Here is a 27,234-nt window from a genome sequence, read left to right as displayed (position 1 = left end):
CGGTAATAGGTGTAACGCTCCTGCGTTTTATGTATAATGTGGATTTACAGCTGCAGAAATATTCCACTTCAGTAGTCATGTAGAGAAACGCTGAGACACCAATCCCAACTCCCAAGACTCATCATGTGTGGATAGTCTCAATTCAGCAAGTAGATACACACACTCAATAAGATGTTCCTAGAGTGACTTATACAGTGGGTACGGAAAGTATTCAGACCCCCTTAAATTTTTCACTCTTTGTTATATTGCAGCCATTTGCTAAAATCATTTAAGTTCATTCTTCTTCCTCATGAATGTACACATAGCACCCCATACTGACAGAAAAACACAGAATTGTTGACATTGTTGCAGATTTATTAAAAAAGAAAAACTGAAATATCACATGGTCCTAAGTATTCAGACCCTTTGCTGTGACACTCATATATTTAACTCAGGTGCTTTCCATTTCTTCTGATCATCCTTGAGATGGTTCTACACCTTCATTTGAGTCCAGCTGTGTTTCATTATACTGATTGGACTTGATTAGGAAAGCCACACACCTGTCTATATAAGACCTTCCAGATCACAATGCATGTCAGAGCAAATGAGAATCATGAGGTCAAAGGAACTGCCTGAAGAGCTCAGAGACAGAATTGTGGCAAGGCACAGATCTGGCCAAGGTTACAAAAAGATTTCTGCTGCACTTAAGGTTCCTAAGAGCACAGTGGCCTCCATAATCCTCAAATGGAAGACATTTGGGACAACCAGAACCCTTCCTAGAGCTGGCCGTCCGGCCAAACTGAGCTATCGGGGGAGAAGAGCCTTGGTGAGAGAGGTAAAGAAGAACCCAAAGATCTCTGTGGCTGAGCTCCAGAGATGCAGTCAGGAGATGGGAGAAAGTTGTAGAAAGTCAACCATCACTGCAGCCCTCCACCAGTCGGGGCTTTATGGCAGAGTGGCCCGACGGAAGCCTCTCCTCAGTGTAAGACACATGAAAGCCCGCATGGAGTTTGCTAAAAAACACCTGAAGGACTCCAAGATGGTGAGAAATAAGATTCTCTGGTCTGATGAGACCAAAATAGAACTTTTTGGCCTTAATTCTAAGCGGTATGTGTGGAGAAAACCAGGCACTGCTCATCACCTGTCCAATACAGTCCCAACAGTGAAGCATGGTGGTGGCAGCATCATGCTGTGGGGGTGTTTTTCAGTTGCAGGGACAGGACGACTGGTTGCAATCGAGGGAAAGATGAATGCGGCCAAGTACAGGGATATCCTGGACAAAAACCTTCTCCAGAGTGCTCTGGACCTCAGACTGGGCCGAAGGTTTACCTTCCAACAAGACAATGACCCTAAGCACACAGCTAAAATAACGAAGGAGTGGCTTCACAACAACTCCGTGACTGTTCTTGAATGGCCCAGCCAGAGCCCTGACTTAAACCCAATTGAGCATCTCTGGAGAGACCTAAAAATGGCTGTCCACCAACGTTTACCATCCAACCTGACAGAACTGGAGAGGATCTGCAAGGAGGAATGGCAGAGGATCCCCAAATCCAGGTGTGAAAGACTTGTTGCATCTTTCCCAAAAAGACTCCTGGCTTATTAGATCAAAAGGGGGCTTCTACTAAATACTGAGCAAAGGGTCTGAATACTTAGGACCATGTGATATTTCAGTTTTTCTTTTTTAATAAATCTGCAACAATGTTAACAATTCTAGGTTTTTCTGTCAGTATGGGGTGCTATGTGTACATTCATGAGGAAGAAGAATGAACTTAAATGATTTTAGCAAATGGCTGCAATATAACAAAGAGTGAAAAATTTAAAGGGGTCTGAATACTTTCCGTACCCACTGTATGTAAAGTAATATAGTGATGATAGGCTGAAGAGACAGGTTGGGTAGAGATGGTAGATGACAGACACTTGAAAGGAATGTTCTTGAAAGTAAGATAGTAGCAGATGGGATGCAGATAGGTTTAGCAATCATGTATGGTAGCAGATGATAGAGTAGCAGGTGAACATACAGGATAGACCAACCCAGTGCAAGAGCAGATGGTATTAGGCTCAAGAGCTAGCAATCTTAGTTAATGCAGATGTAGTAATAGTCCTTAGTATGCAGAGCTAGATAGTGTAAGCTTTAGTATGAAGGTTATAGAGGTTTCCCCTGTGGGGTACTTATCACTAGTAGCAATGTAGTAGAGGAGAGGTTCGGCAAGAGCGGATGATCCGGTAGCGGGATACAGGGATCAGCAGCGTGGTTCCGATAGCGAGGTATGCTTGCAAGCATGAGAGCTTCAAGGCAGATTATGCGGCGTTGAACGAACATGTGAGTGAGACCGCCGGAGGTTGAAATAGCCGCTCCAGCGGCGCTCAGTGATGACAGCATCGGTCTTAAAGCTGTATGCGCACCTTACCAAAAGAGAATGGTGGGGCGCATACACTTAGGAAAAGTGGAATTAGCATACCAAAGGTACCAGAACATTACAATAGGAGAATTGATGCACATTACATTATTTTTATTATTATTGTGCAGTGAGTAAGCTTGCTAAAGTAAAACCTCTTGCAGCTTCGTCCTCACCCCAGTGCTACTTCCCTCAGCATACATCTGGCCGCATTTGATTCTCAATGAGCGAGAAACCTAAAACCGGCACATGCGCAGTTAACATTGGGGTTCCACTCCTATGATCTCATGCGCTGCTGATCTCACAGGAGGTGAACCCTACGGCGGTGATGCGAGTGCTGATGTAAACAACAAGCCAGGCCTCTGCTCACCCTCCACTCTATCCTTCAGTGCGGCCTGGTCTCAAGCAGGCCATGGACCTGCACCAGTCCGCAACCCTGGGGTTCGGCACCTCTGCTTTAAAAGAAAGAAGTTGCATATAACCAATAGTATGTGGGTCTATTTGTTTTTTTTTTTTTTAACTAATCAGAGTTCTTTTTTTTAATTGTAGGTTATCACTTTGTTCCTCCATCAGAGCACTTCTTTCGAGAGAAAATACTTGCAGAATTCTTGTACTGGCTGATGGACACCTATGTTATTCAGCTATTAAAGGCATTTTTTTACGTCACTGAAACCATGTTTCAGAAAAACAAGCTTTTCTTTTACAGAAAATGTATCTGGAGAAAACTTCAAACTTTTGGCATTTGGTAAGATTTTGCTTTTATATTTTGTATGTAATTACATTTTATTTAAACCTCCTTGTACCAGGATCTTGACTTGGAAACAGATGTTAGCGGATGCATTTCAGCTTAGTTCTTGCAAGGACAGTTAGTATCACAGTAATTTTCTCCCAGCATTCATGGGGGAAGGGGGCAGTTTCATACCTCTTGAGTATATAAACTTTCTTCAAGATGTTAGACACTAACACTAAGCAGTTCAAAAGGCACTACTCCTTATAGGGGCTACAGTGGGGAAAATAATATATTTGATCCCCTTCATATTTTGTAAGTTTGCCCACTTACAAAGAAATGAAGGGTCTATAAGTTTTATCATAGGTGTATTTTAACCACTCTACTACCGCTCACAGTAATACTACTGCGGCAGAGTGGCTCGTTCCCGTCCAGTCACGTAGTATTAACGTGACTGGACTCCTCCCCTTCTGGGCGGCGCTTGCGCGCCGCCGGAGGCTCGCTCCCGCTGTTTTCATTCACAGCGGGAGTCGGGCCAGGGGAGGAGCAGCGGCGATCGCCGCTGCTCTTACCCGATCGTCGGGGATCGAGTCTGGAGATCCGCCCGCTGTGTGTAAACACAGCGGGCGGATCTCCATAGTGACAGGGAGTGACAGATCGGACTGTTCAGCATAGCTGGACATCCGATCTGTCCATGAATCACATAGTCACCTCCCCCCCTACACGTCAGTAAGCACCAGGCATACATTAACCCCTCCCTCTCCAATAAAGTTAACCCCTTCCCTGCCAGTGTCATTTTTACAGTAACAGTGCATATATATAGCACTGATTACTGCAGTAATGTCACTGGTACCCCCAAAAGTGTCAAAAATGTCAGTCAGGGGTCCGGTCTGTCCGCCACAATGTCGCAGTCCCGCAAAAAAAATCGCAGATCGCCGCCATTACGCGTTAAAAAAAAAACACCAAAAATGACAGAAATCTTTCCCTTTGTTAGTAAACGCAATAACTTTTGCGCAAACCAATCAAAATACGCTTATTGCGATTTTTTTTACCAAACATATGTAGCATAAAACAAATTGGCCAAAAACTTTTAAAAAAATTGTTTTTTACATCTTTTTTGGGGGGAATTTCATATAAAAAAATGTGAAAAATATTGTTATTTTTTCAAAATAAACGCTCTTTTTTTGTTTATAGCGCAAAAAGTAAAAATCGCACAGGTGATCAAATACCACCAAAAGAAAGCTCTGTTTGTGGGAAAAAAAGGACGTAAATTTCGTTTGGGTACGGCGTCGCACGACCGCGCAATTGTCAGTTGAAGTCGCACAGCGCCGAATCGCAAAAAGTGGCCTGGACGGAAGACAGCAAAATCCTCCGGTTGTAAAGTGGTTAAATGACGGAGACAGAATATCAACCAAAAATCTGAAAAAAAAACACAATGCAAATGTTATAAGAGTTGCAGTTCAGTGAGTAAAATACGTTTTATTTGATCCCCTACCAACCAACAATAATTCTGGCTCCCACAGACAGGCTACAGTATGTGCTCATGTGGTACACAGATTAGTCCTGTCAATTTAAGAAGGTGATTCTAATGACAACTCATGTGTATAAAAGACTCCAGATGTCCACAGAATCTTTCTTCTATTCAATGCTCATCATCATGGGCCAGACCAAAACGCTGGTAAAGGATATCAGACAAGATTGTAAAACTGCACAAGGCTGGAATGAGCTACAAGACCATCTGCAGAAAGCTTGGAGATAAGGAGACAACTCATACCATATTAAAGAGGATATTCCTCAAGAGTTGCATCACAGAAGGAATGCCGGTATAACAAAAATGTAAATACTTTATTGAATTTTCCAAAACATACCAATTAGAAAAATATTATACAAACACCTCAACCAAACTTGTTAAAAGCTGACAACATTGTCAAACCAGACAGGCAGCGTCAGCAATCATTCCTCCCAACCAATCACCCATGTCAATAAACATAACATTGTAACAATTATCCCAGCAGTAAAATCATGTTCAATACTAAGCAGTAAAATCATGTTCAATACTAAGCAGTAAAATCAGTTCAATACTAAGCAGTAAAATCAGTTCAATACTAAGTGATTTGAATTTCAAATTGTCATACTCCTAATAGGGATTGGACTAGCATAGGGTGATGGCAGACAAATAAGAAAACGGCAGAAGGAAGGGTTCCTGTGAAAAAAATATATGTTGCAAGGAGATGTATTCCTCAATAGGGGCTAATGACAAGCAAGGCTCCAAACTGAACAGCGCAAAGTAATGGAGCGATCGACAGACTAGCTTATAGCAATTGAGTGTTAGTGATTGCGGGTGGACAGCTTTATAGTCCGAACACAGAGAGCAGGGATCAGGTAAAGACCTCATCTGGAATATGCAGTTCAGTTTTGGGCACCAGTTCTTAAAAAGGATATTGGGGAACTGGAGAAAGTGCAGAGAAGGGCAACCGAACTGATAAGAGGCATGGAGGAGTTCAGCTATGAGAAAATTTTAGGGAACTGAATTTATTCTCTTGAGAAGAGGAGATTAACCCCCTTAGCGGTATCCCCGAGCGTGACTCGTGGTGGATTTTTCCTGCTACTATCGGTATCCCCGAGTCATGCTCAGGATAGATGTGCAGAGCGTGCAGCGCTGTCCCTTACCTTCTCCTGGCGATCCAGCAATGATCTCCCATTGCTTTGATCGCCAGCCGAGATCCCCGCCGCTCGTCCGTCGGTCTGATGACTTCTTGGTTCCGTTCCCTGCAGCAGCAATGCTGCATGGTAGCGGAACTGGGAGGGAAATTCAAACGTTGCACAAAACACAAACACATAACATTTATATTATATATGTATATATGTGTGTGTATGTATGTATATATATATATTGTGTGTGTGTGTGTGTGTGTGTATGTACAGTGGGTACGGAAAGTATTCAGACCCCCTTAAATTTTTCACTCTTTGTTATATTGCAGCCATTTGCTAAAATCATTTAAGTTCATTCTTCTTCCTCATGAATGTACACACAGCTCCCCATACTGACAGAAAAACACAGAATTGTTGACATTGTTGCAGATTTATTAAAAAAGAAAAACTGAAATATCACATGGTCCTAAGTATTCAGACCCTTTGCTGTGACACTCATATATTTAACTCAGGTGCTTTCCATTTCTTCTGATCATCCTTGATATGGTTCTACACCTTCATTTGAGTCCAGCTGTGTTTGATTATACTGATTGGACTTGATTAGGAAAGCCACACACCTGTCTATATAAGACCTTCCAGATCACAATGCATGTCAGAGCAAATGAGAATCATGAGGTCAAAGGAACTGCCTGAAGAGCTCAGAGACAGAATTGTGGCAAGGCACAGATCTGGCCAAGGTTACAAAAAAGATTTCTGCTGCACTTAAGGTTCCTAAGAGCACAGTGGCCTCCATAATCCTCAAATGGAAGACGTTTGGGACGACCAGAACCCTTCCTAGAGCTGGCCGTCCGGCCAAACTGAGCTATCGGGGGAGAAGAGCCTTGGTGAGAGAGGTAAAGAAGAACCCAAAGATCACTGTGGCTGAGCTCCAGAGATGCAGTCAGGAGATGGGAGAAAGTTGTAGAAAGTCAACCATCACTGCAGCCCTCCACCAGTCGGGGCTTTATGGCAGAGTGGCCCGACGGAAGCCTCTCCTCAGTGTAAGACACATGAAAGCCCGCATGGAGTTTGCTAAAAAACACCTGAAGGACTCCAAGATGGTGAGAAATAAGAAAGATTCTCTGGTCTGATGAGACCAAAATATAACTTTTTGGCCTTAATTCTAAGCGGTATGTGTGGAGAAAACCAGGCACTGCTCATCACCTGTCCAATACAGTCCCAACAGTGAAGCATGGTGGTGGCAGCATCATGCTGTGGGGGTGTTTTTCAGCTGCAGGGACAGGACGACTGGTTGCAATCGAGGGAAAGATGAATGCGCCAAGTACAGGGATATCCTGGACAAAAACCTTCTCCAGAGTGCTCTGGACCTCAGACTGGGCCGAAGGTTTACCTTCCAACAAGACAATGACCCTAAGCACACAGCTAAAATAACGAAGGAGTGGCTTCACAACAACTCCGTGACTGTTCTTGAATGGCCCAGCCAGAGCCCTGACTTAAACCCAATTGAGCATCTCTGGAGAGACCTAAAAATGGCTGTCCACCAACGTTTACCATCCAACCTGACCGAACTGGAGAGGATCTGCAAGGAGGAATGGCAGAGGATCCCCAAATCCAGGTGTGAAAGACTTGTTGCATCTTTCCCAAAAAGACTCCTGGCTGTATTAGATCAAAAGGGGGCTTCTACTAAATACTGAGCAAAGGGTCTGAATACTTAGGACCATGTGATATTTCAGTTTTTCTTTTTTAATAAATCTGCAACAATGTCAACAATTCTGTGTTTTTCTGTCAGTATGGGGTGCTATGTGTACATTCATGAGGAAGAAGAATGAACTTAAATGATTTTAGCAAATGGCTGCAATATAACAAAGAGTGAAAAATTTAAGGGGGTCTGAATACTTTCCGTACCCACTGTATGTATGTATGTATATAACGTATGAATTATAATCTAATCAATAATATAATTTTATTATATAATATATATATATTATATAATAAAATTATATTATTGATTAGATTATAATTCATGAGTTTGTGTTTCAAATTTATCACACCTGGGATGTCTACTAGAGTCTTGTTTTGGTCAGGTTTAAGTCAGTAATTACTAAGAATTGTAGGCCTATAATACATAACGCAAAATTTCCATGCAAAAAATTGTACCGCTTTTGGTACATAATTCCTGACATAATCATACCGCCAGGGAGGTTAAGAGGGGGTATGATCAACATGTATAAATACATAAGGGGTCCATATAGTGAACTTGGTGTTTAGTTGTTCACTTTAAGGTCAACACAGAGGACAAGGGGGCACTCTTTACGTCTAGAGGAAAACAGATTTCGTCTCCAAATACGGAAAGGTTTCTTCAACGTAAGAGCTGTGAAATTGTGGAATAGACTCCCTCCAGAGGTGGTTCTGGCTAGCTCACTAGATTGCTTTAAAAAGGCCTTGATTCTTTCCTGGGTGTACTTAATATAAGTGGGTATTAACATTTTTTTAGGTAAAGTTGATCCAGGGAATTTCCGATCGTCTCTCAGGGGATCAGAAAGGAATTTTTTTTTCCCCTGCTGTAGCAAATTGGATCATGATTTGCTGGGGGTTTTTCGCCTTCCTTTGGATCAACTGAGGGTATAGGATTGTGTATATGGGATTGTATGCTTGGGTTTTCAATACTGTTTTTTTTTTTTTTTTTTTTGGTTGAACCAGATGGGCTTGCCTTGTTTCAACCTGACTAACTATGTAACTATGTAAAGGGATGTTGTGTTATTCAGCCCTCAACTGTTTGAAAATCTCACCATTCCCCATGGTACTATCTGTATAATCTGGTTGTTTTCATGGGAGAGCTAAGCAACTAAAAAAAATATTGTTTGTGAATATATCACAAGTGTAATTTTTAGACCAGTAGTATTTGTATTGCATTATTCAAAAAAGGAAAATTCAAATATTTTTCACATTCTGCTATTTGACATTATTAAAAAAAATATATAAAAATCTACAGGTTGGAGGTAAGGATAGGAAGGAGTAGCTTATCCAAGGTTCCCAGAGTTTAAGAATCTTTGTGTATGAATTCTTTGACCATTGACCATCAGGGTGGTCATCAGGGTTTTTACACCCTGGAGGGCAACTGTGGTTATACCCTGTATCAGACCCCTGCCCTTCTCACCAACTTGTGATAAAGGACTGGCGAATTATACTGTGACTTGTGACATAATGCCACTCTCAGCTGCACAAATATTTTCCAGCTCCCTGGACCACAATCTAGGTGCCATCAGCCTGAGAGCTGTTGTCACTGGGTTAACTAATCCATTAACCCTTTACACCCCAAACTGCCACCAGATAGCTTTGGGCATATCAACCCTTCACAAAATCGACAATGACAATTATGATTTTAAAATAAACATCTGTAATACACACTGTCACCACAGACTGGGATGGTTCCGAGATTTATACTAGAGTATCAATCTTCAAGAGAACAGGGATTCTTCTAGTTTGCAATAAAAGCCTTAGAGAGACAGTTTTAACACTTGTCAAAATATAATTGAATAATGAAAAGGTCAAAGTGGTGCAAATAAAATATTTACAGAAAAAGGATGTTAGAAAGAAAGATACAATAAAGCAACAGAGAAATAAAAAAGTTGAAAATAAAGAATACTTAAAGAGGAAGTAAACCCTCCTCAGGAAGTTGTACCTATAGGTAAGCATATATTAAGGCTTACCTATAGGTACTGTAAATATCTCCTAAACATGCACCGTTTAGGAGATATTTACCTTTAATGCAGCCAGTGACGTCACTGGCGCATGCGCTCTGAAGGAACGGCAGATCGTGCCGTTCCTTCAGAGCCCCGTGCCGTGACCGTCGGCTCCCGCGCGCGTGCGCGGGAGTGACGTCACCGGCCAATCAGATGGCCGGATGCCGCGATCCCGGAAGACGGGCGACTATACATGTCGCCCGTCATACAGGTAAGCGGACGGCACGGCGGGGGCTCGTTCTAAGGTAAGTATTTCATAATGAGCTAGTATGCGATGCATACTAGCTCATTATGGGTTTCTCTTTCAGGATGTAAAGAAGAGAAAAAAATGTTTTCTCGGTGTACAACCTCTTTAATGTCTTGGCTTGCAGAGTCTGATGAATAAACAAATCCGGTTCAATGGCTCTCTCAAACCCAGTTAGGTGTTCCTTAACCACTTTAGCCCCTGAGGATTTGGCTGCTCAATGACCAGGCCCTATTTTGCGATTCGGCACTGCGTGACTTTAACGGACATTTGCGCGGTCGGGCCATGCTGTACCCAAACGAAATTGACGTCCTTTTTTTCCCACAAACAGAGCTTTCTTTTTGTGGTATTTGATCACCTGTGCGATTTTTACTTTTTTGCGCTATAAACAAAAAAAGAGTGACAATTTTGAAAAAATATTTTTCCCTTTTTTTCTATATGAAATTCTCAAAAAATGTAAAAATCTAAATTTTTTAACATTTTAGGCCAATTTGTTTTCTGATATATATATTTTTGGTAAAAAAAATTTGATTGGTATGCGCAAAGGTTATTGCGTTTTACTAACAGGGAATGATTTATGTAATTTTTATTTATTTATTTTTTTTTACTGGTAATGGCGATCTGCGATTTTTTTTTTTTTGCGGGACTGCGACATTGCAGAGGACAGATCGCACCCCTAACTGACATTTTAGACACTTTTGGGGGTACCAGTGACATTACTACAGTAATCAGTGCTAAAAATATGCACTGTTACTGTAAAAATGACACGGGCAGGGAAGGGGTTAACTGTACTGGTGATCAAGGGGTTAAATGTGTCCCTAGGGGCGTGATTCTAACTTATTTTGTATATAAAAGATTCAGGAGAGAGGTGTAGTTCCCACATCCTACTTTCCCTGGCATACTTTCTAGAGGAGGCCATTTGGATCAGGTGACCCCTTATAGTGGCCTTATCGGCCTCCTATAGAGACACAGTGAAGGTCACAGAACGTGCATTTTCAGTAAAAAGATATTGAATATGTAACTGTGATCAGGAGGCCTAAGTGGTAAGGGACTCATTCAGTCTCCATTGGTAAGTGGGCTGGAAAAAGCCTGTGAGATTCAGCAGAAAAGGGATCAGGATCCAACCATATTGAAGCTGGGATAGAAATCCTACTCTCGAAAGAAGATGTCAGAGATGAGTAAACATGTGATCTATTCTACTAAAACTCTCATGTGGATTTAAGTAAAAAGTATATTCCTATGCATCATAAGTGGGAGTTGCCCCAGTAGGGTGTAACGTTAGTCAAGAGAGGAATTGAGCGTAACATTCAGATCGCCCATAAGAAGGATGCCTTTCTGGTGCTTTGAGATTCAGCAGGTGGGAAAATAATTACGTTGGAACCAGTTCGGGGCATAATTACCGACTGAGGTCAAGTCTTGGTCCCAAATGGTGCCCTACAAAAGCAGGTACCTACCTGTGAAGTCGGCTATCTAGAGAGTGCAGGTAAACTGCAGTTGGTGCTTAAATGCAATCAACACACCACTATGAAAGAAATAGTCCTAAAAATAGGGCTATCTACAGCGCTTGCTAAAATATATAAAACATAAATCTGTGCAATATTAATACGTAAATTCACAATAAAAGTGCAAGTGTGCAAACTATTTGTGCCAAACAATCGTCCAATATTCTCAAATCCGTGTATAAATTAATTAGTACATGAATAAAAGTCAATCTTGTAAAAATAATCAAAATATAAATCTGTGAAAAATATTGAGTAAAATATCCGTGAAAATTCCTTTTCTCAAAAATTGTGCAAAGTGCTCTTTCAAAAATATAAATGGTGACTGGTAAAGTGCAGGTGCTTGAAGCCTTCTTCCCGTGCAATAAATTTATAAGATGGGTAACTTACCAAATGGAGTGGGTCTCACATATCTTATAATATTGAGACCAATCAAGCTTAATGGTAAGTTCCCTTTGAAATCCTCCTATGCTGCTGGTGGTTTTTCCTCCTCACCGTTCCATAAAGCAGCTCAGGTTGTTATAAATGGAAAGAAGATAAAACTCCAGATAGTGTGATATTGTAAATTCAAGGTTTATTCCCAAAATAGCAAAGTTTAACATCAATTCAGCAAGATCCTGCAAAGATCTACTATGCTGATGTCCGTGACATTCAATGCGACCATGCAGAGTGGCGAGCGGAGGTAAATCCGGCTTGCGTTCCAATGGTGAGTCACGTGAGTCACACTGTGCGGTCCACGTCCTATTTTTAGGACTATTTCTTTAATTTCTACCATTTTATACTACCGCTGCTGCTATATCTTATAATTTTACACAATTTTTTCACATATTTATATATTTATATTCAACAAAATTAACTCCTAGGCGTGGGGAGTACTACTTTTTTTTGGAAAAGGGTACTTGTTTTCAACACACCACTGTGTTTCTCAGGGCGAGAGCAGAGAAAAAGGTTATATAATGAGGAGAGCAGTATCATGAGGTGGAGGACTGGGAAAATCTTGTCTCCTGTAGGCAGACTACATCCACATCTTGGGATTTAAGATGATGAAAGACCTTGGACCGCTAGGTCTGAGAATTGAGGCCATGAATATTTTTGGAATAGATCCTCAAAGGTTTCAGAGCCATACTCGACATGAAGGGTTAAGCCGTATAAGTGAACCACAAGCAAAGGTCCAGGCATTAAATACAGGGGTACCCCGGCATCCCAGGTACGTGGAAGAAGGGAAAAGGAAGAGGGGAGGAGAACATATGCACAATAGAAAGGTGAAACAGTACCACAAGAAGTGGAGTTCCCGTCCCAGAGATAGGGCACACACCGGGAGATAGCTCTACCACCGAGCACATGGTCGTGCCACAGGACAGGGTGGAACATCTTGGTGAGGGATGTATAACTGCTATAATGGCTAAGAGGAGGGAGAAAGGAGAGGAGGGGGTAAGGTCAGGAAGGAGATGGGGAAATAGGTCGTTCGGTAATAGCCAAGCAGATTACATCAAATAGGTCACATTATCCCATTAGTACAAACAATAAGATAAACCATAAATAAAAAGCACTTAGCAAGAGTGCACTCTACCCCATTAGGGAAGGAAAAGATTTATTCGGAGTCTGTGTTTTAACCTGGGATCTTGCCAACATCCCTAATGAATATATTGAAAAACAAGAACCCCTGAGGAGTGGGACTTTGAGCGGCAAGAACCAGGACTTGAGTATGAAGTATATAAGTTTATTACAAAATTCACATAGAATATAAAAAGCAAATTGACAAGGACATGAAAAGCATGTATCATAAAAACATGGTCATAAATACGTCTTGGGACAGAGAGAGTCTGAGATGTCTGGACCAGACTAGACGCGTTTCGGTCAGATTGCCTTTCTCGATAGTCCAGGAAACACCAGAGCTCAGACAGATATGCAGAACCTCTGTAGATTCCAGGACGGAAGACCATGTGAGTGGATCTTAACGGGTTATGAAAAAGCCTTCAGGTATCTTTCACCGCAAGTGATAGGTGCCGAATTGGCTGGGTCTATATAAATAGACCTAGAATGGTATATATGTAAGGGCTTCAAAAGGGAAGTTACTTGGTTATGAACCAGGTTAAAGTAGGGATAAATATTAACTTCACAAGTGACAGTAAATGGGCCCCCCGATCACAATTCCCACGAGGATCTCCAAATAGGGGTCCACAACACAGGTCATCTGTTGAGTTGGAGTTAAGTAGAGCTATCTCCAGATAAATATAGTGCTGGGCGTATCCAGCACTGTCCCTTTGCAGCCCTGTTCAGATGGATAATGCCGTTAGGGAAGGGAGCCACCCTGAGAGGTAGGCCAGCTTGTCAAAGGAACCAACAGCAGCAATGCGCACTGTGGGACCGAAAGACAGGGGAGCACCAACAAAGTGTAACAAAGAACGCGATGGATGAAAAGATACTCCCACATTGTGTAGGCTAGTAAAAAGAGCATCTAGCAAAAAACATCCAACCAGGATGGAACCACAAAAGAATACAATTCATGTATATTAACCAATTATGGACCGCCCGCCGCAGATACACTGCGGCAGGCAGCCCCTCCTGCGCGAACCGACGTAGGGGTACGTCAGTTGCGCGCCTGGTGCTGGGGGGCGAGCATGCGGCCGGGTGCTCCGGCCCCTACTAGGCAGCGGGGATGCCGATGCCCGGTGCCGGCGGCTGCGATTGCCCCTGGCCACCTGCAATAGCTCCCTGCTGAGAAAGAAGAATGGGCAGCTGTTGTAAAGCGCCTGTTATCCTTCTATATAGGATCACAGGTCTCTATGGTCATTTCAAAAGCCCAACCCCCCACAGTTAGTAATCACTCCCCTAGGCTTACATTTAACCCCTTGATCGCCCACTAGGTTAACCCCTTCCCTCCCAATGTCATTATTACAGTAACAGTGCATATTTTTAGCACTGATTACTGTAGTAATGTCACTGGTCCCCACAAAAAGGTAATTTAGGGGTCTGATCTGTCCGCCGCAATGTCTCAGTTCCGCTAAAAATAAATAAATAAAAATAACATAAATCTTTCCCCTAGTTTGTAGACGCGATAACTTTTGCCCAAACCAATCAAAATACTCATTGCGATTTTTTTTTTTTTTATTTTTTTTTTTTTTTGGAAATGTTATATAGCAGAATGTGAAAAATATATATATATTCATTTTTTTTCTTTTCAGAATAGTCGCTCTTTTTTTTTTTTTATAGCACCAAAAAAAAAAATTGCAAAGGTGATCAAGTACCACTAAAAGAAAGCTCTATTTGTGGGGAAAAAGGACATCAATTTTAATTTGGTACAGCGTCGCATGACCGCGCAATTTTTTGTTAAAGTAACACAGTGCTAAATCGCAAAAAATGGCCTGGTCATTAAGGGGGCCCAGTCCAGAACTGGTTAAAATAAATAAAAAAGGAGGGGGGAGGTTCACTGAGGAAAATAGGACAGCACATAGTGGAGAGAGCAAGTTCCTGCTAATGGCAGTTGAGGAACACGTGTATAGCAATGAGAGCAGGAAGCAGTGGCGGCTAGTGCTCAATATTTTTGGGGGGTCTCAAAAAGAAAAATGTAATAGGCATTGCTTTGCGGTAAAAAACGCTGTAAAAAAATTGCGTGACTTTGAGGTCGCAAAAGTGTGAAAGGGGCCTTTAGTAATTAAGGTATAGTGTGCCCCCTTTCAATGCAGAGTGACCAGCGTGCCCCCTTTCAATGCAGAGTGACCAGCGTGCCCCCTTTCAATGCAAAGTGACCAGCGTGCCCCCTTTCAATGCAGAGTGACCAACGTGCCCCCTTTCAATGCAGAGTGACCAGCGTACATGCCCCCTTCAATGCAGTGACCAGTATACATGCCCCCCTTCAATGCAGAGATCAGCGTACATGCCCCCAATGCAGTGACCAGCATATATGCCCCCAATGCAGTGACCAGCATACATGCCCCCAATACAGAGATTAGCGTGCGTGCTCCCTTCAATGCAGTGACCAGCATACATGCCCCCAATGCAGAGATCAGCGTGCGTGTCCCCTTCAATGCAGTGACAGGCATACATGCCCCCAATGCAGAGACCAGCATACATGCCCCCTTCAATGCAGTGATCAGCATACCATTCCCCCAATGCAGAGATCGGCGTGCGTGCCCCCTTCAATGCAGTGACCAGCATACATGCCCCCAAAGCAGTGACCAGCATACATGCCCCCAATGCAATGACCAGCATACATGCCCCCAATGCAATGACCAGCATACATGCCCCCAATGCAGTGACCAGCGTACATGCCCCCAATGCAGTGACCAGCATACATGCCCCCAATGAAGAGATCAGCGTGCATACCCCCTTCAATGCAGTGACCAGCATACATGCCCCCAATGCAGTGACCAGCATACATGCCCCCAATGCAGAGATCAGCGCGCGTGCCCCCAATGCAGTGACCAGCATACATGCCCCCAATGTAGTGACCAGCATACATGCCCCCAATGCAGGGACCAGCATACATGCCCCCAATGGAGTGACCAGCGTACATGCCCCCAATGCAGAGATCAGCGTGCGTGCCCCCAATGTAGTGACCAGCATACATGCCCCCAATGCAGTGACCAGCATACATGCCCCCAATGCAGTGACCAGCGTACGTGCCCCCAATGCAGAGATTAGCGTGTGTGCACTCAATGTAGTGACCAGCATACATGCCCCCAATGCAGAGATCAGCGTGCGTGCCCCCAATGTAGTGACCAGCATACATGCCCCCAATGCAGTGACCAGCATACATGCCCCCAATGCAGTGACCAGCATACATGCCCCCAATGCGGAGATCAGCGTGCGTGCCCCCAATGCAGTGACCAGCATACATGCTCCCAATGCAGAGATCAGCGTGCGTGCCCCCAATGCAGTGACCAGCATTCATGCCCCCAATGCAGAGATCAGCGTGCGTGCCCCCTTACTTACCTGGAGCAGTAGAGGCGGCGGGCGGCTTCTCCTCAGTCCCGGTGACCGGCGGCGCGTCTCCTTCTCCTCGGCCAATGGCATGGGGTTTGCCTTGCGGCAAATCAGGAAGCGCGTATCATACGCGCTTCCTGATCGGCCAGGAGGAGGATCGGTGTGACAATAGCGAATTTTCATTCGCTATTGTCACACAATGGGTGGGCTCGGGACGCACTGCTCTGCGCCCCGGGTCCACCCTTTGCATCACCCTATTAGAGCCTCTGGCTCTAATCAGGTGATGGCAAAAAAAAATCCCCATTGAACTTCATGCGTCCAGCGCCCCTGCATGCAGATTAGGGGGCCGGACGCATGGATGGGGGGGCGGCGCCCCTGCGCCCCCAACACGCCGGCCGCCACTGGCAGGAAGTCCCTTTAGCATAGGGGAGGATAGTCCAGCAAGAGAAGTATTCGTTCAGTTCCGACCCCAAGCATTGGTAGTCCAAGGACCTGATGGGGGCCAAAACCTAATGAGCATAATATGGGCATCACCAGTGTGAGTATCAGGGTATAGAGTTCCAGGGATGGAAACTGAAGAACAACAAAATGTCGGAATGTCTCTCCCAAGAGGGGGCAGTCAAAGCCACTGCACTATCGGGGCTTCTGGCCAAAAATCCAAGCCGTGTAATGAGAAAAACCGGGCATACCTGCTCATCTGGAATCACCTGGGTCGGAGCGTGGAGATCCTGATAGCAGAGGGAGGGAGCGATTACGACTGCCAACTTTCTCCCAGATGTGACCCAGTTGGATAGGAGGAGGATGTAGGCGCAAGTGCTGCATCGGGCTGCTGATGGCATCCCGTAGGGACAGAAGGTGTAGCTTTTTCCAAGGTTGACTTTGTCTCCTCCGAGTTGTAGACAACATGGTTTCAGCCTAGATAGGTAAAGGTAAATTTAACCACTTAAGGACCAGGCCTATTTCTGACACTTGTTGTTTACAAGTTAAAATTTGTATTTTTTGCTAGAAAATGACTTGGAACCCCCAAACATTAACTTTTTTTTTTTTTTTTTTAGCAAAGACTCTGAAAAATAAAACGGCGGTCGTTGCAATATTTTTTGTCACGTGGTATTTGGTCTTTCAAATGCATTTTTTGGAAAAACATTTCATTGCATTAAAAAAAAAAACTAAATAATAAAGTTAGCTAAATTTTTTTTGCATATTGTGAAAGCTAATGTTACGCCAAGTAAATAGATACCCAACATGTTCTGCTTCAAAATTGCGCACGCTCGTGGAATGGTGACAACATTGGTACCTAAAAATATACATAGGCAACCTTTTAAACATTTCTACAGGTTCCCAGTTTAGAAGTACAGAGGAGGTCTGGGGCTAGAATATTATGTTTCTACCGATCGTATGTTTCTACCGATCGCAGCAATATTTCACGTGTGGTTTGAACACCGTATACATATGTGGGCGCGTCTTGCGTATGTGTTCGCTTCTGCGCGCGAGCTCGGAGGGACGGGGCGCTTTCATTTTTTTTTTCTTCTTTATTTTACCTTTAATTTTGTTTTATTTTATTTTATAAAAATGTTTTTTTAATTTTTACATTGTCCCTTTTAAAAACAATTTCTCTATCATTCAGACGCAGCGCCATATTCTTCTTAACTATTGGGTTATGCTGCCCCCTACAGGAGTAGGACACTAGGCAAGAAAAATCTTTACCACGCCTATGGGCCAGTCCCTGCAAGTGTACACGCACCTACTCACTCTGCTATAGGATTCAGTTTGTTTCTGCCTAGTTTAGAAGTAGGACCTAGTTCCTGGCTAGGACTTTGGTCTTAGCTTGTTTTCCTTTTTATTTTAAAGGGAACCTTTGTTAAAATTAACATTTTTTAGCTAGTTATGTTCCAGAGAGAACTGCAATCAATAGCCGGACTGGGGTGTAGGACTGCATATTATAGATCCTTAAGGTCTGCCAGTCCAGCCAGCATGCATGTGCAGGTTATAGCCCCGCGCTAGGCCTCGCCAAGACAGAGCCCCTGGGCTGGCACACGAGTGAAACACTTTGCCTGGACACACATGACCTTGTTCGGCCTGAGTCGCAGCGTGGCCATCCGCACTTCCACTCTGAGTGAAGAGGTAGTCTGTCCGGAGTGGCGCCCGCCCGATTGTCATTGGTATGGTGAGTAGTGTCCCCCCCCCCCCCCGCCTCCATAGCTCTGGCGGTCTCGGGGCAGACATGGGCCTCTCCCCGGGAAGATCGGACCCTCAGGTACACCCCATGCCCCCTGGCCTCTCTGTATGTACCAGGCATCCATCATAGAGGTCCCTACCTCAGTCAGCGATGGGGGTCCTGGGGGGGGAGGGGGAACGTGCCAATGTCACTATAGCGGATCTTCTGGGGTGTTAATCCTGGTTGGACCTTTCATGGGGTCCTGGAGAACGCATGGCACGCCAAGGGGGCTGCCATTTTCTTGTAGAATCGTTCAGCTCCATTTTTCAGTCGTTCCCATTGAAATTCATGGGTGGCCATTTTGTTGTGGCTTCCCCAAAGGAATGCATTGGGCGGCCATTTTCTCAGGGTCGATGAAGGCTGGGCAGCAGGGAGCAGCTAGGCCATTACTCTAGTGATGACCCAGGTACTTCCTCTTCCTCCATTCTGCACAGTCAGAGCGGTCCTATTGTCCTCCATATCGGATAGTGGTATGTCTATTGGGGTCCCTGTGGGTCTCCCTCTCTCACCCTGATATCTGCAGTGCTAGTGGCTGGGGCTTGTAGTACCGCTGGTGCAAGGGTGGGGGTCTGTTTTCTTTTGCAGTTTTATTAAAGTGACACTGCGCTATTCCAGGTTTCATATGAAGTCCCAGGAACAAGTTTCACCTACAGATCCCCTCCTTGGTTGCGGGGACCTCCGGGTCGCAACCCCTGTCTGCCTTAAAGGCGGTTTTGGAAAACCTTGTGTCAAAAGTGGATTTGGTCTTAAAAAAATACCGCTTGTAAAAAGCGCTCTATGCCCTCCCCTGCCTCTCCTGTATCCTCAGATTCTGAGGTAAATATGGCCAGCACGGACGCAAGTTACCCTGAGTGTTCTACATCATCGCACTCGGATGGCGAGGAGACATATCCTCGTCTGCAGCCTTGCAGGAAAACGCACTGGTGGAGGCACTTATAGTGTCAGTGCGGGAAACTCTAAAAATGGTAAATGATTTTGGAGCGTCAGGGACGCAGGTGTCTTTTGGCACATGCAAATCCCAGAAGTCGGGCAAGGTTTTCCCTTGTCCGGAACATTTTGACACAGTTGTCTGACCAATGGGGGGGCGCCTCATGCAGAGGGAGCGAGATTGTGCCGCCGCGGGCATGCGCAGCGGCGCAAACTCAATGTGCCTGTGTCCCTCGGACACATAGCAACAAGTTTTGGCAGGAGGGCCCTGTGATTGGCCCTCCTGATCACATGACGGCTGTGTCCAATCACAGCCGTCATATAATGTAAATACAGCCGTTGCAACGGCTTTGATCTCTTCTTCTCCTCACACTGATCCGGTCAGTGAGGAGAAGAAGAGACGATCTGTGCTGCAGTTAGGGGATCAGTGAGTTTGAAGCATTTTTTTTGCTAATTACTCACTGATCACGGGGGGGGGGGTCTGCCAGTGGTGCCCTCCCTATCAGTGCTGCCCACCATTGCCATCTATCAGTGATGCCCACCAGTGCCCATCATTGCCATCTATCAGTGCCACCCATCCGTGAAAATTATTGCCCACCAGTGCCGCCTATCAGTGCCGCCCATCAGTGCCGCCTATCAGTGCCCACTAATGCTGCATATCAGTGCTACCTATCAGTGCCTATCAGTGCCACCCCATCAGTGCGGCCTCATCAGTGCTCATCAGTGCAGGAAAAAATGTATTTACAAAATTTTATAACATAAACAAAAAAAACTTTTTTTCTTCAAACTTTTCGGTCTTTTTTTATTTGTGTACCAAAAAAGAAAAAACCTTGCAGTGGTCAAATACCACCAAAAAAAAAAGCTCTGTGTGGGGAAAAAATGACATAAATTTGGTTTAGGTACAGTGTTGCATGACCGCGCAATTGTCATTCAAAATGCAACAGCGTTAAAAGCTGAAAATTGCCCTGGGCAGGAAGGGGGTGTAACTGTCCTGTATTGAAGTGGTTAAACCAATCTTCGTGATTCTCTGGTGTCCCAGACCATAATAGAATGGACAAAGTTACTAAAAAGTGACCTGGAAACAGAACAGTTCCTTTCCGGGCCTGGCAGAGCTAAGGGACCAAATGGTCCAAGCCCTCCTATTTATATGTGATGCTTCACTAGATGTTGCCCCTCTTGTAGCCAGAGTATCCGCGGTTGGGGTAGCCATTAGACGCATGGTGTGGCTAAAAAGCTGGTCTGCAGACCAGGCTTCTAAAAAGGCTCTATCAGTGCTCCCCTTTACGGGGGGACCACTTGTTTGGATCCTCATTGGATGAACTGATCAAGGGGCTTTCAGGTGGGAAGAGTACTCTTCTTCCTCAATCCTCCAAGGGCAAGTAATAGACGGGGCCTTATTTTACAGCCCACAGGCAGCCTTTTCTTCCCTTTGGCACACAGGAGAATGGATCTAAGCCATGTAGGTCTCTGGGGGGTTCCAAGAAGACATGACCAGGTAAGCCGAAAGCAGGCCCCCCCAGATCTGCAGACAAATCCCCGTCTGCATGAAGGGACGCCCTCACCCGTATCTGGGGCGGGGGGGGGGGTGCCTTTGTTTCTTTCCAGAACCATGGACCTCCTTGATTCAGGACAAATGGGTCCACAAACTGATCCGATCGGGATATAAGTTTGAATTCAGGTGACGACCGTCGGACAGATTTTTCCTGACCAATCGCCACCCATCTCCAGATCAGTTGCGGGACCTAAGAGGGGCGGTACAGGACCTGCTGTCGCAAGCTGTGATTGTACCGGTTCCCTCCCAGGAATGCTTTCAAGGGTTTTATTCAAACTTGTTTACTGTTCCCAGAAAAGAGGGAAAAGTGCATCCAATTCTGGACCTCAAGGCTCTGAATCGCTTTGTGCAGGTTCAGAGGTTTCGAATGGAGTCCATTTGCGCGGTTGTGGCGTCCCTACACCAAGGGGACTTTTTGGCCTCCATCGACATCAAGCACGCATATCTGCACATCCCTATTTACGTTGGACATCAGCGTTTCCTTCAATTCGCTGTAGTAGAGGAGCATTATCAATTTGTGGCGTTACCCTTTGGTCTTGCCTCTGCCCTCAGGGTCTTCACAAAAGTGTTGGCTCTTGTATTGGCTTTACTGCGACAGCGGGGGATTGCAGCCCTAGGGTACTTGGACAATCTTCTCTTAAGAGCGGATTCCCATTCAGTTCTGGTGGGCGATTTGTCCATTACTGTCCGGACTCTGCAAGAGTTTGGTTGAACTATCAATTTCCCAACCTCCAAGTTGGTTTATCTGGGCCTGACTCTGGACTTCGCTACAGCGAGGGTGTTTCTTCCCCCGGGAAAAGCTGCAAAAGTTGCAAAGGGCGATTAGTTTATTGTTATCCAGCAACCTGTCCTCTCTGCGGACTTGCATGCGAGCTCTAGGTCTGATGGTGTCTACCTTCGAGGCGGTTCCCTTTGCTCAGTTCCACATGAGACCTTTACAAAGGGAAATTCTTGTCAAGTGGAACAAAGATCCAAAATCCTTGGACAATATATTTTTTGCTGACAGGTTTCCCTGGCATTGCCATGGACCCTGCTGCACACGAGTCCCCATCTGATCCCCTCGAGGTGGCCGCAGGGCCCTCCGATTCCCCACTCACCATTGATTCGCTTTCAGCGGCCCTGGAGTCATTTGTGTCCCGGGTGGAGGTGGCCTGTCAGGGACGGGGGGCTAAAAAACGACCCCCGCCTACCCCTGTCTCGTCTGATGCCTCAGACTCTGATCCTGAGCCGGTCGCTGCTGCTGCGGGTTCCTCCTTTAGGGTTAATGTCCCACGCTCCTCTGACAGTGAGGATGATCTTCCTGCCTCTGCCATAGCGCAGGACAAGGCACTGGTGGACGCACTGATTATGTCAGTCCGGGAGACCCTAAAACTGGAGGTTGCACCAGTGGAGGCAGTTCAGATGGAAGTTGCCTTTGGCACTCGCAAGCCCTCCAAGGTGAAAAAGGTGTTTCCCTTTCCCAAATGCTTTGATGATATTATTAAAGATGAGTGGGGCCATCCAAAACGACCCCCTGGGATGCCTAAACAGATTGCTAGGCGCTCCTTAAAAAATGGACGGTGCCACCTGCGGTGTATCCGCCGGTTTCCAGGCTAAATAAGGCCACGGTTATCCCGGTGGAGGATTCCCCGTCCTTTCGGGATCCAGTTGACCGTAGGGCGGAATCTGTGTCCCGTTCCATATTCTCCCTGGCAGGGTCGGCCTTAAGGCCAGTGTTTACCATTGCGCTGGTTTCACAGACATTGACGGAATGGGTCAAGCTATTACGCCATGACCTGGAGGGGAGAAGTCTCCCTACTGCCGTGCCGGATTTGCTGGAGCAAATAGTGCAGGGGCTACAATTTGTTTGTGACGCCGCACTGGACGCTGCCCCATTGCTGGGACGTGTGTCAACCTCGGCGGTGGTCCTCCGGCGCATGCTATGGTTAAAGTGCTGGTCGGCTGATCAGGCTTCCAAAAAAGCCTTGACTGATCTCCCTTTTCAGGGGGATCGCCTGTTTGCTACCTTGGATGAGATTATTAAGGATTTCACTGGGGGCAAGAGCACCTTTCTACCACAGGCTAATAAAGGTAAGGAACCTCGTCGTAGACAGGGACCTTCCTTTACAGCTCACAAGAAGTTTTTTCGCTCCTCCAGGGCGGGGCGATAAGGCAAAGTCCTCCAAAGCCCCCCCGGGGGGTTTCAAGAGACCCTGGTCTGGTAAGCAAAAATCCGGTCCTTCCAGACCTGAGGATAAGACCGCTTCAGCCTGAAGGTGCTTCTCCACCCAGATCAAGGGTGGGGGGGTGTCTTCGCCGGTTCCCAGACCCGTGGCTCAACAGTCTTCAAGACAAATGGGTTCACGAGGTCATACGGTCGGAACACAAGATCGAGTTGCGATCGTTTCTACCGGTGCGGTCCTTCCTTTCCAATATGCGACTGGCCCCGAATCTCCTAATGGCTCTGTTGGGGGCAGTGCAGCACTGGATGTAAATGGCGCCCATAGAGGGTGCCTATCTTCACGTTCCCCGTTACGCAGGACACCAGCGGTATCTGCGCTTTGCGGTGGGAGCGGACCATTATCAGTTTGTGGCGTTACCCTTTGGTCTCGCCTCTGCTTTCTGGGTCTTCACCAAAATTTGGGCCCCAGTCCTGGCTTTGTTGCAGCAGCGGGGCATATCGGTCCTGGGCTACCTGGACGACCTCCTCTTTTGTGCGGAGTCTCCTCAGGCTCAGTGTCATACGCGGACTCTCCAAAAGGAGATTCTTCCCAAATGGAACTGGAATTCCGATTTCCTAGACAATCGGATCCGGCTGAGCGAGCGGACCAGGTAGTTTCTGGTTTGGGGGCCTCGGTCTCCGATGCTCAGTCAGGGGAAGCCCTTTTCTCTGAAAATATCCAGGTTATCGATAAATGTGGTGGTACTGAAAGTGATCCGGTTTTGCCTGGTTCACCGGACCAGGCATCTTCAGGGCTGCTTGGTTCGGATTCAGTCGGACAATGCCACGGCCGTGGCCTATGTCAACCATCAAGGGGACACCAAGAGTGTTCTAGCGGCCGTGGAAGTGGCCAGCATGTTTTGGGCGGAACAATTCGTGCCGGCTCTGTCTGTAGTTCACGTTCTGGGTATGGAAAATTGGCAGACGGACTTTCTCAGCCGTCAGACCTTGGATCAAGGGGAATGGCCTCTTCAGACAGAGGTGTTTCACCAGTTGTGCCTTCATTGGCGCACCCCGGATGTGGATCTGTTGGCATCTCGGCTCAACAGAAAGGTGCAGAGGGTTGTAGCCCGCGCCCGCGCTCCTCTGGCGGACGCCGCAGACGCACTGAATACTCTGTGGGGGCAGTACCAGCTGCTGTATGCCTTTCCTCCTCTCAAGTTGTCACCGAAACTTCTTTGCAGGATAGAGGCGGAGGGAATTCCAGTCATCCTTGTGACTCCGGATTGACCTCATCGGGCCTAATATGCCGTCTTGGTCAGGCTGGTCGCAGACGCTCCTTGGCGACTTCCTCTCAGGGAAGAGCCGCTGTCTCAGGGACCGATCGTCCATCCTGCTTTACGATCACTGGCTTTGACGGCTTGGCTGTTGAGAGCCAGGTACTGAAGGACAGGGGCTTGTCTGCTTCAGTTATCCCTACTCTGATTAAAGCGAGGAAAGCGACTTCCAGAAAGGTCTATCATCACACATGGAAGTCTTCTATCGCATGGTGTGAATCCCTTGGGTTTCCTCCACGTTCCTACTCGGTGACTCGGATATTGGCCTTTCTGCAATGGGGGGTTGAGCAGAAGCTGGCCTTGAGCTCTATCAAGGGTCAGGTCTCAGCATTGGCAATCTTCTTCCAGAGGCCACTGGCTACTCATTCTTTGGTGAGGAATTTCATCCAGGGGGTGCGGCACCTGGCTCCTCCGGTGCGCGCGCCCTTGCCGCCCTGGGATCTTAATTTGGTGTTGTCGGTTCTCCAGAAACCTCCCTTTGAAAATATTAGGGAGATTCCCTTGCTTACCTTATCCCAGAAGGTGGCCTTTTTGGTGGCTATCACTTCTGCACGCAGGGTGTCGGAACTGGCCGCATTGTCCTGTCGTTCCCCATATCTGGTGGTTCATAGGGATAAGGTGGTTCTTCGTCCGAATCCATCCTTCCTTCCTAAGGTGGTTTCAGAGTTTCATTTGAATGAGGATATTGTGTTACCATCCCTGTGTCCTAAGCCCAGTCATCCTCGGGAGTTTGCGTTACACTCCTTGGATGTGGTTCGAGCGATCAGGGTGTACTTGGCTACTACTGACTCTTTTCGTAAGGCTGATTCACTTTTTGTGATCACGGATGGCCCTAGAAAGGGGTTGCCTGCGTCTGCAGCGACTATCTCCAGATGGATCAGACAGACGGTGGTGCAGGCTTATTCTATTAAGGGTCGGGTTCCTCCGTTCCCTGTTAAGGCACACTCTACTCGGGCTCTTAGTGCTTCCTGGGCCTTCCGCCATCAGGCGTCGGTGCTTCAGGTGTGCAAGGCGGCTACATGGTCGTCGATTCATACCTTTACAAAATTCTATAAAGTTGATGTGCTGGCATCGGCGGATGCCTCTTTTGGCCGCAAGGTTCTGCAGGCCGCTGTTTGAGGGGACCGTTGCTCTACCTCGGGGGTTTGGTTTTTTTCAGTTGGGTCTCATCCTTTTGTTCGATGAGTCCTTGATGCTTCTGGTTGGCTCCGGTTGGGCCTTCTGGATTGGATTTTTATTTGTTATCCCACCCCTCATTTGTGGCACTGCTTTGGGACGTCCCTACTGATATTAATCAAGAAGTCTGCGTCTGTCAATGAGCGACAGAGAAAATTGGATTTTTGACTTACCGTAAAATCCTTTTCTCTTAAGCTCATTGACAGACGCAGGACCTGCCCCTCTATTTTTGAGTTGGTTTGGGTTACATAACTGACATCCTGTAGCAGGGAGAGAGAGGCTATACCCCCTGGGACTGCCCATAAGGTGTGGCCAGAACTTTTTTCCTGCCTAGTGTCCTACTCCTGTAGGGGGCAGTATATCCCTACTGATATTAATCAAGAAGTCTGCGTCTGTCAATGAGCTTAAGAGAAAAGGATTTTACAGTAAGTCAAAAATCCAATTTTTTGGCATCCAAGTTGGGCTTTCTGGGGCAGACTCTGGATTTAGCATCAGCCCGGGTGTTTCTCCCAGAAAATAAACTATTAAAATTGCTGCAGGCGATTGTTATCGCCTCCTGTTATCCAATCATCGGTCGTCTTTGAGGACCTGTATGCATGTGCTGGGTCTGATGGTTTCCACCTTCGAGGCTGTTCCCTTTGCTTAGTTCTATACCAGACTTCTGCAAAAGGAGATTCTATCCAAATGAGACAAGAATCCACAGTGATTTGATCCTATTGAGTCAGGTTGCGAGAGGTGACTCTGTTCACCAGCGCTTCGTCAAGGAAAATCCTTTCTTCCCCTGTTCTGGACAATGGTGACTACAGATGCCAGCCTGTCCGGATGGGGGGGGGGGGGGGTGAGTCCTGGGCATGGATTCAGCCCAGGGGTTTTGGTGTCCGGAGGAGTCCAGTCTGCCGATCAACATCTTGGAAATTTGAGACATCAGGCTTTTCCGGTCCCGGTGGACAGATCGTCTGCGAGGGTGTCCGGTGAGGATTCAATCAGATAATGCCACGGCTGTGGCATATATCAATCCCCAAGGGGACACCAGAAGTGGCCAGTATTCTCACAGTGGGCGGAACGTCTTGTTCCGGCACTATCGGCAGTGCACATTCCAGGGGTGGAAAATTGGCAGGCGGACTACCTCAGTTGTCAGGCTCTGTGTCTGGGCGAATGGTCCCTTCACCTGGAAGTTTTCCAGCAACTGTGTCTTCAGTGGGGGACACCAGATGGGGACCTGTTAGCTCCTTGTCTCAACCGGAAGGTTCAAAGATTCGTTGCTAGGCCTTGGGATCCTCTGGCGGATGCCGCATACATTCTGGTGGCCCCTTGGGGCCGGTATTGTCTGATGCATTTCCTCCAATATAACTTCTGCTGAGACTTCTGCGCAGAATCCAGGCAGAAGGGATTCCAGTGATTTCTGGTGGCACCAGACTGGCCTTGTCGGTCCTGGTACGTGGGCCTGGTAAGATTGGTAGCCGATACCCCCTGGTGGCTTTCCCTCAGGGAAGACCTTCTGTCTCCAGGACCGATCTTCCATCCTGCTTTACGGTCGCTGGCTTTAACGGCCTGGCTATTGAAAGCCAGGTACTGAAGGATAGGGGTTTCGTCCGAATCAGTGATTCCAACCCTGTTAAAAGCTAGAAAATCTAACTTTTGAAAAATTTGCCATTGAATTTGGAAAGCATATATTACTTGGTGTGAGTCTCGCCCCCCCCCCCCCGCTCCTTTTCGGTATC

At 46.3% G+C, this 27,234-nt stretch overlaps 1 protein-coding gene across 1 annotated transcript in view; it reads left to right on the top strand.

The window, feature by feature from the left end:
* The window catches only part of TERT (telomerase reverse transcriptase), a 413,108-nt gene that overhangs the window by 93,807 nt on the left and 292,067 nt on the right, over window positions 1-27,234 (top strand). The window contains exon 3 of the mRNA XM_082259713.1: window positions 2,925-3,120. Coding sequence (XP_082115839.1) covers window positions 2,925-3,120 — 196 coding nt within the window. The remainder of the gene's footprint in view (window positions 1-2,924; window positions 3,121-27,234) is intronic.

This window comes from Pelophylax lessonae (assembly GCF_965119305.1).
Source record: "Pelophylax lessonae genome assembly, chromosome: 5".
NCBI classification, from domain to species: domain Eukaryota; kingdom Metazoa; phylum Chordata; class Amphibia; order Anura; family Ranidae; genus Pelophylax; species Pelophylax lessonae.
This window is presented reverse-complemented; position numbering and strand designations above follow the sequence as displayed.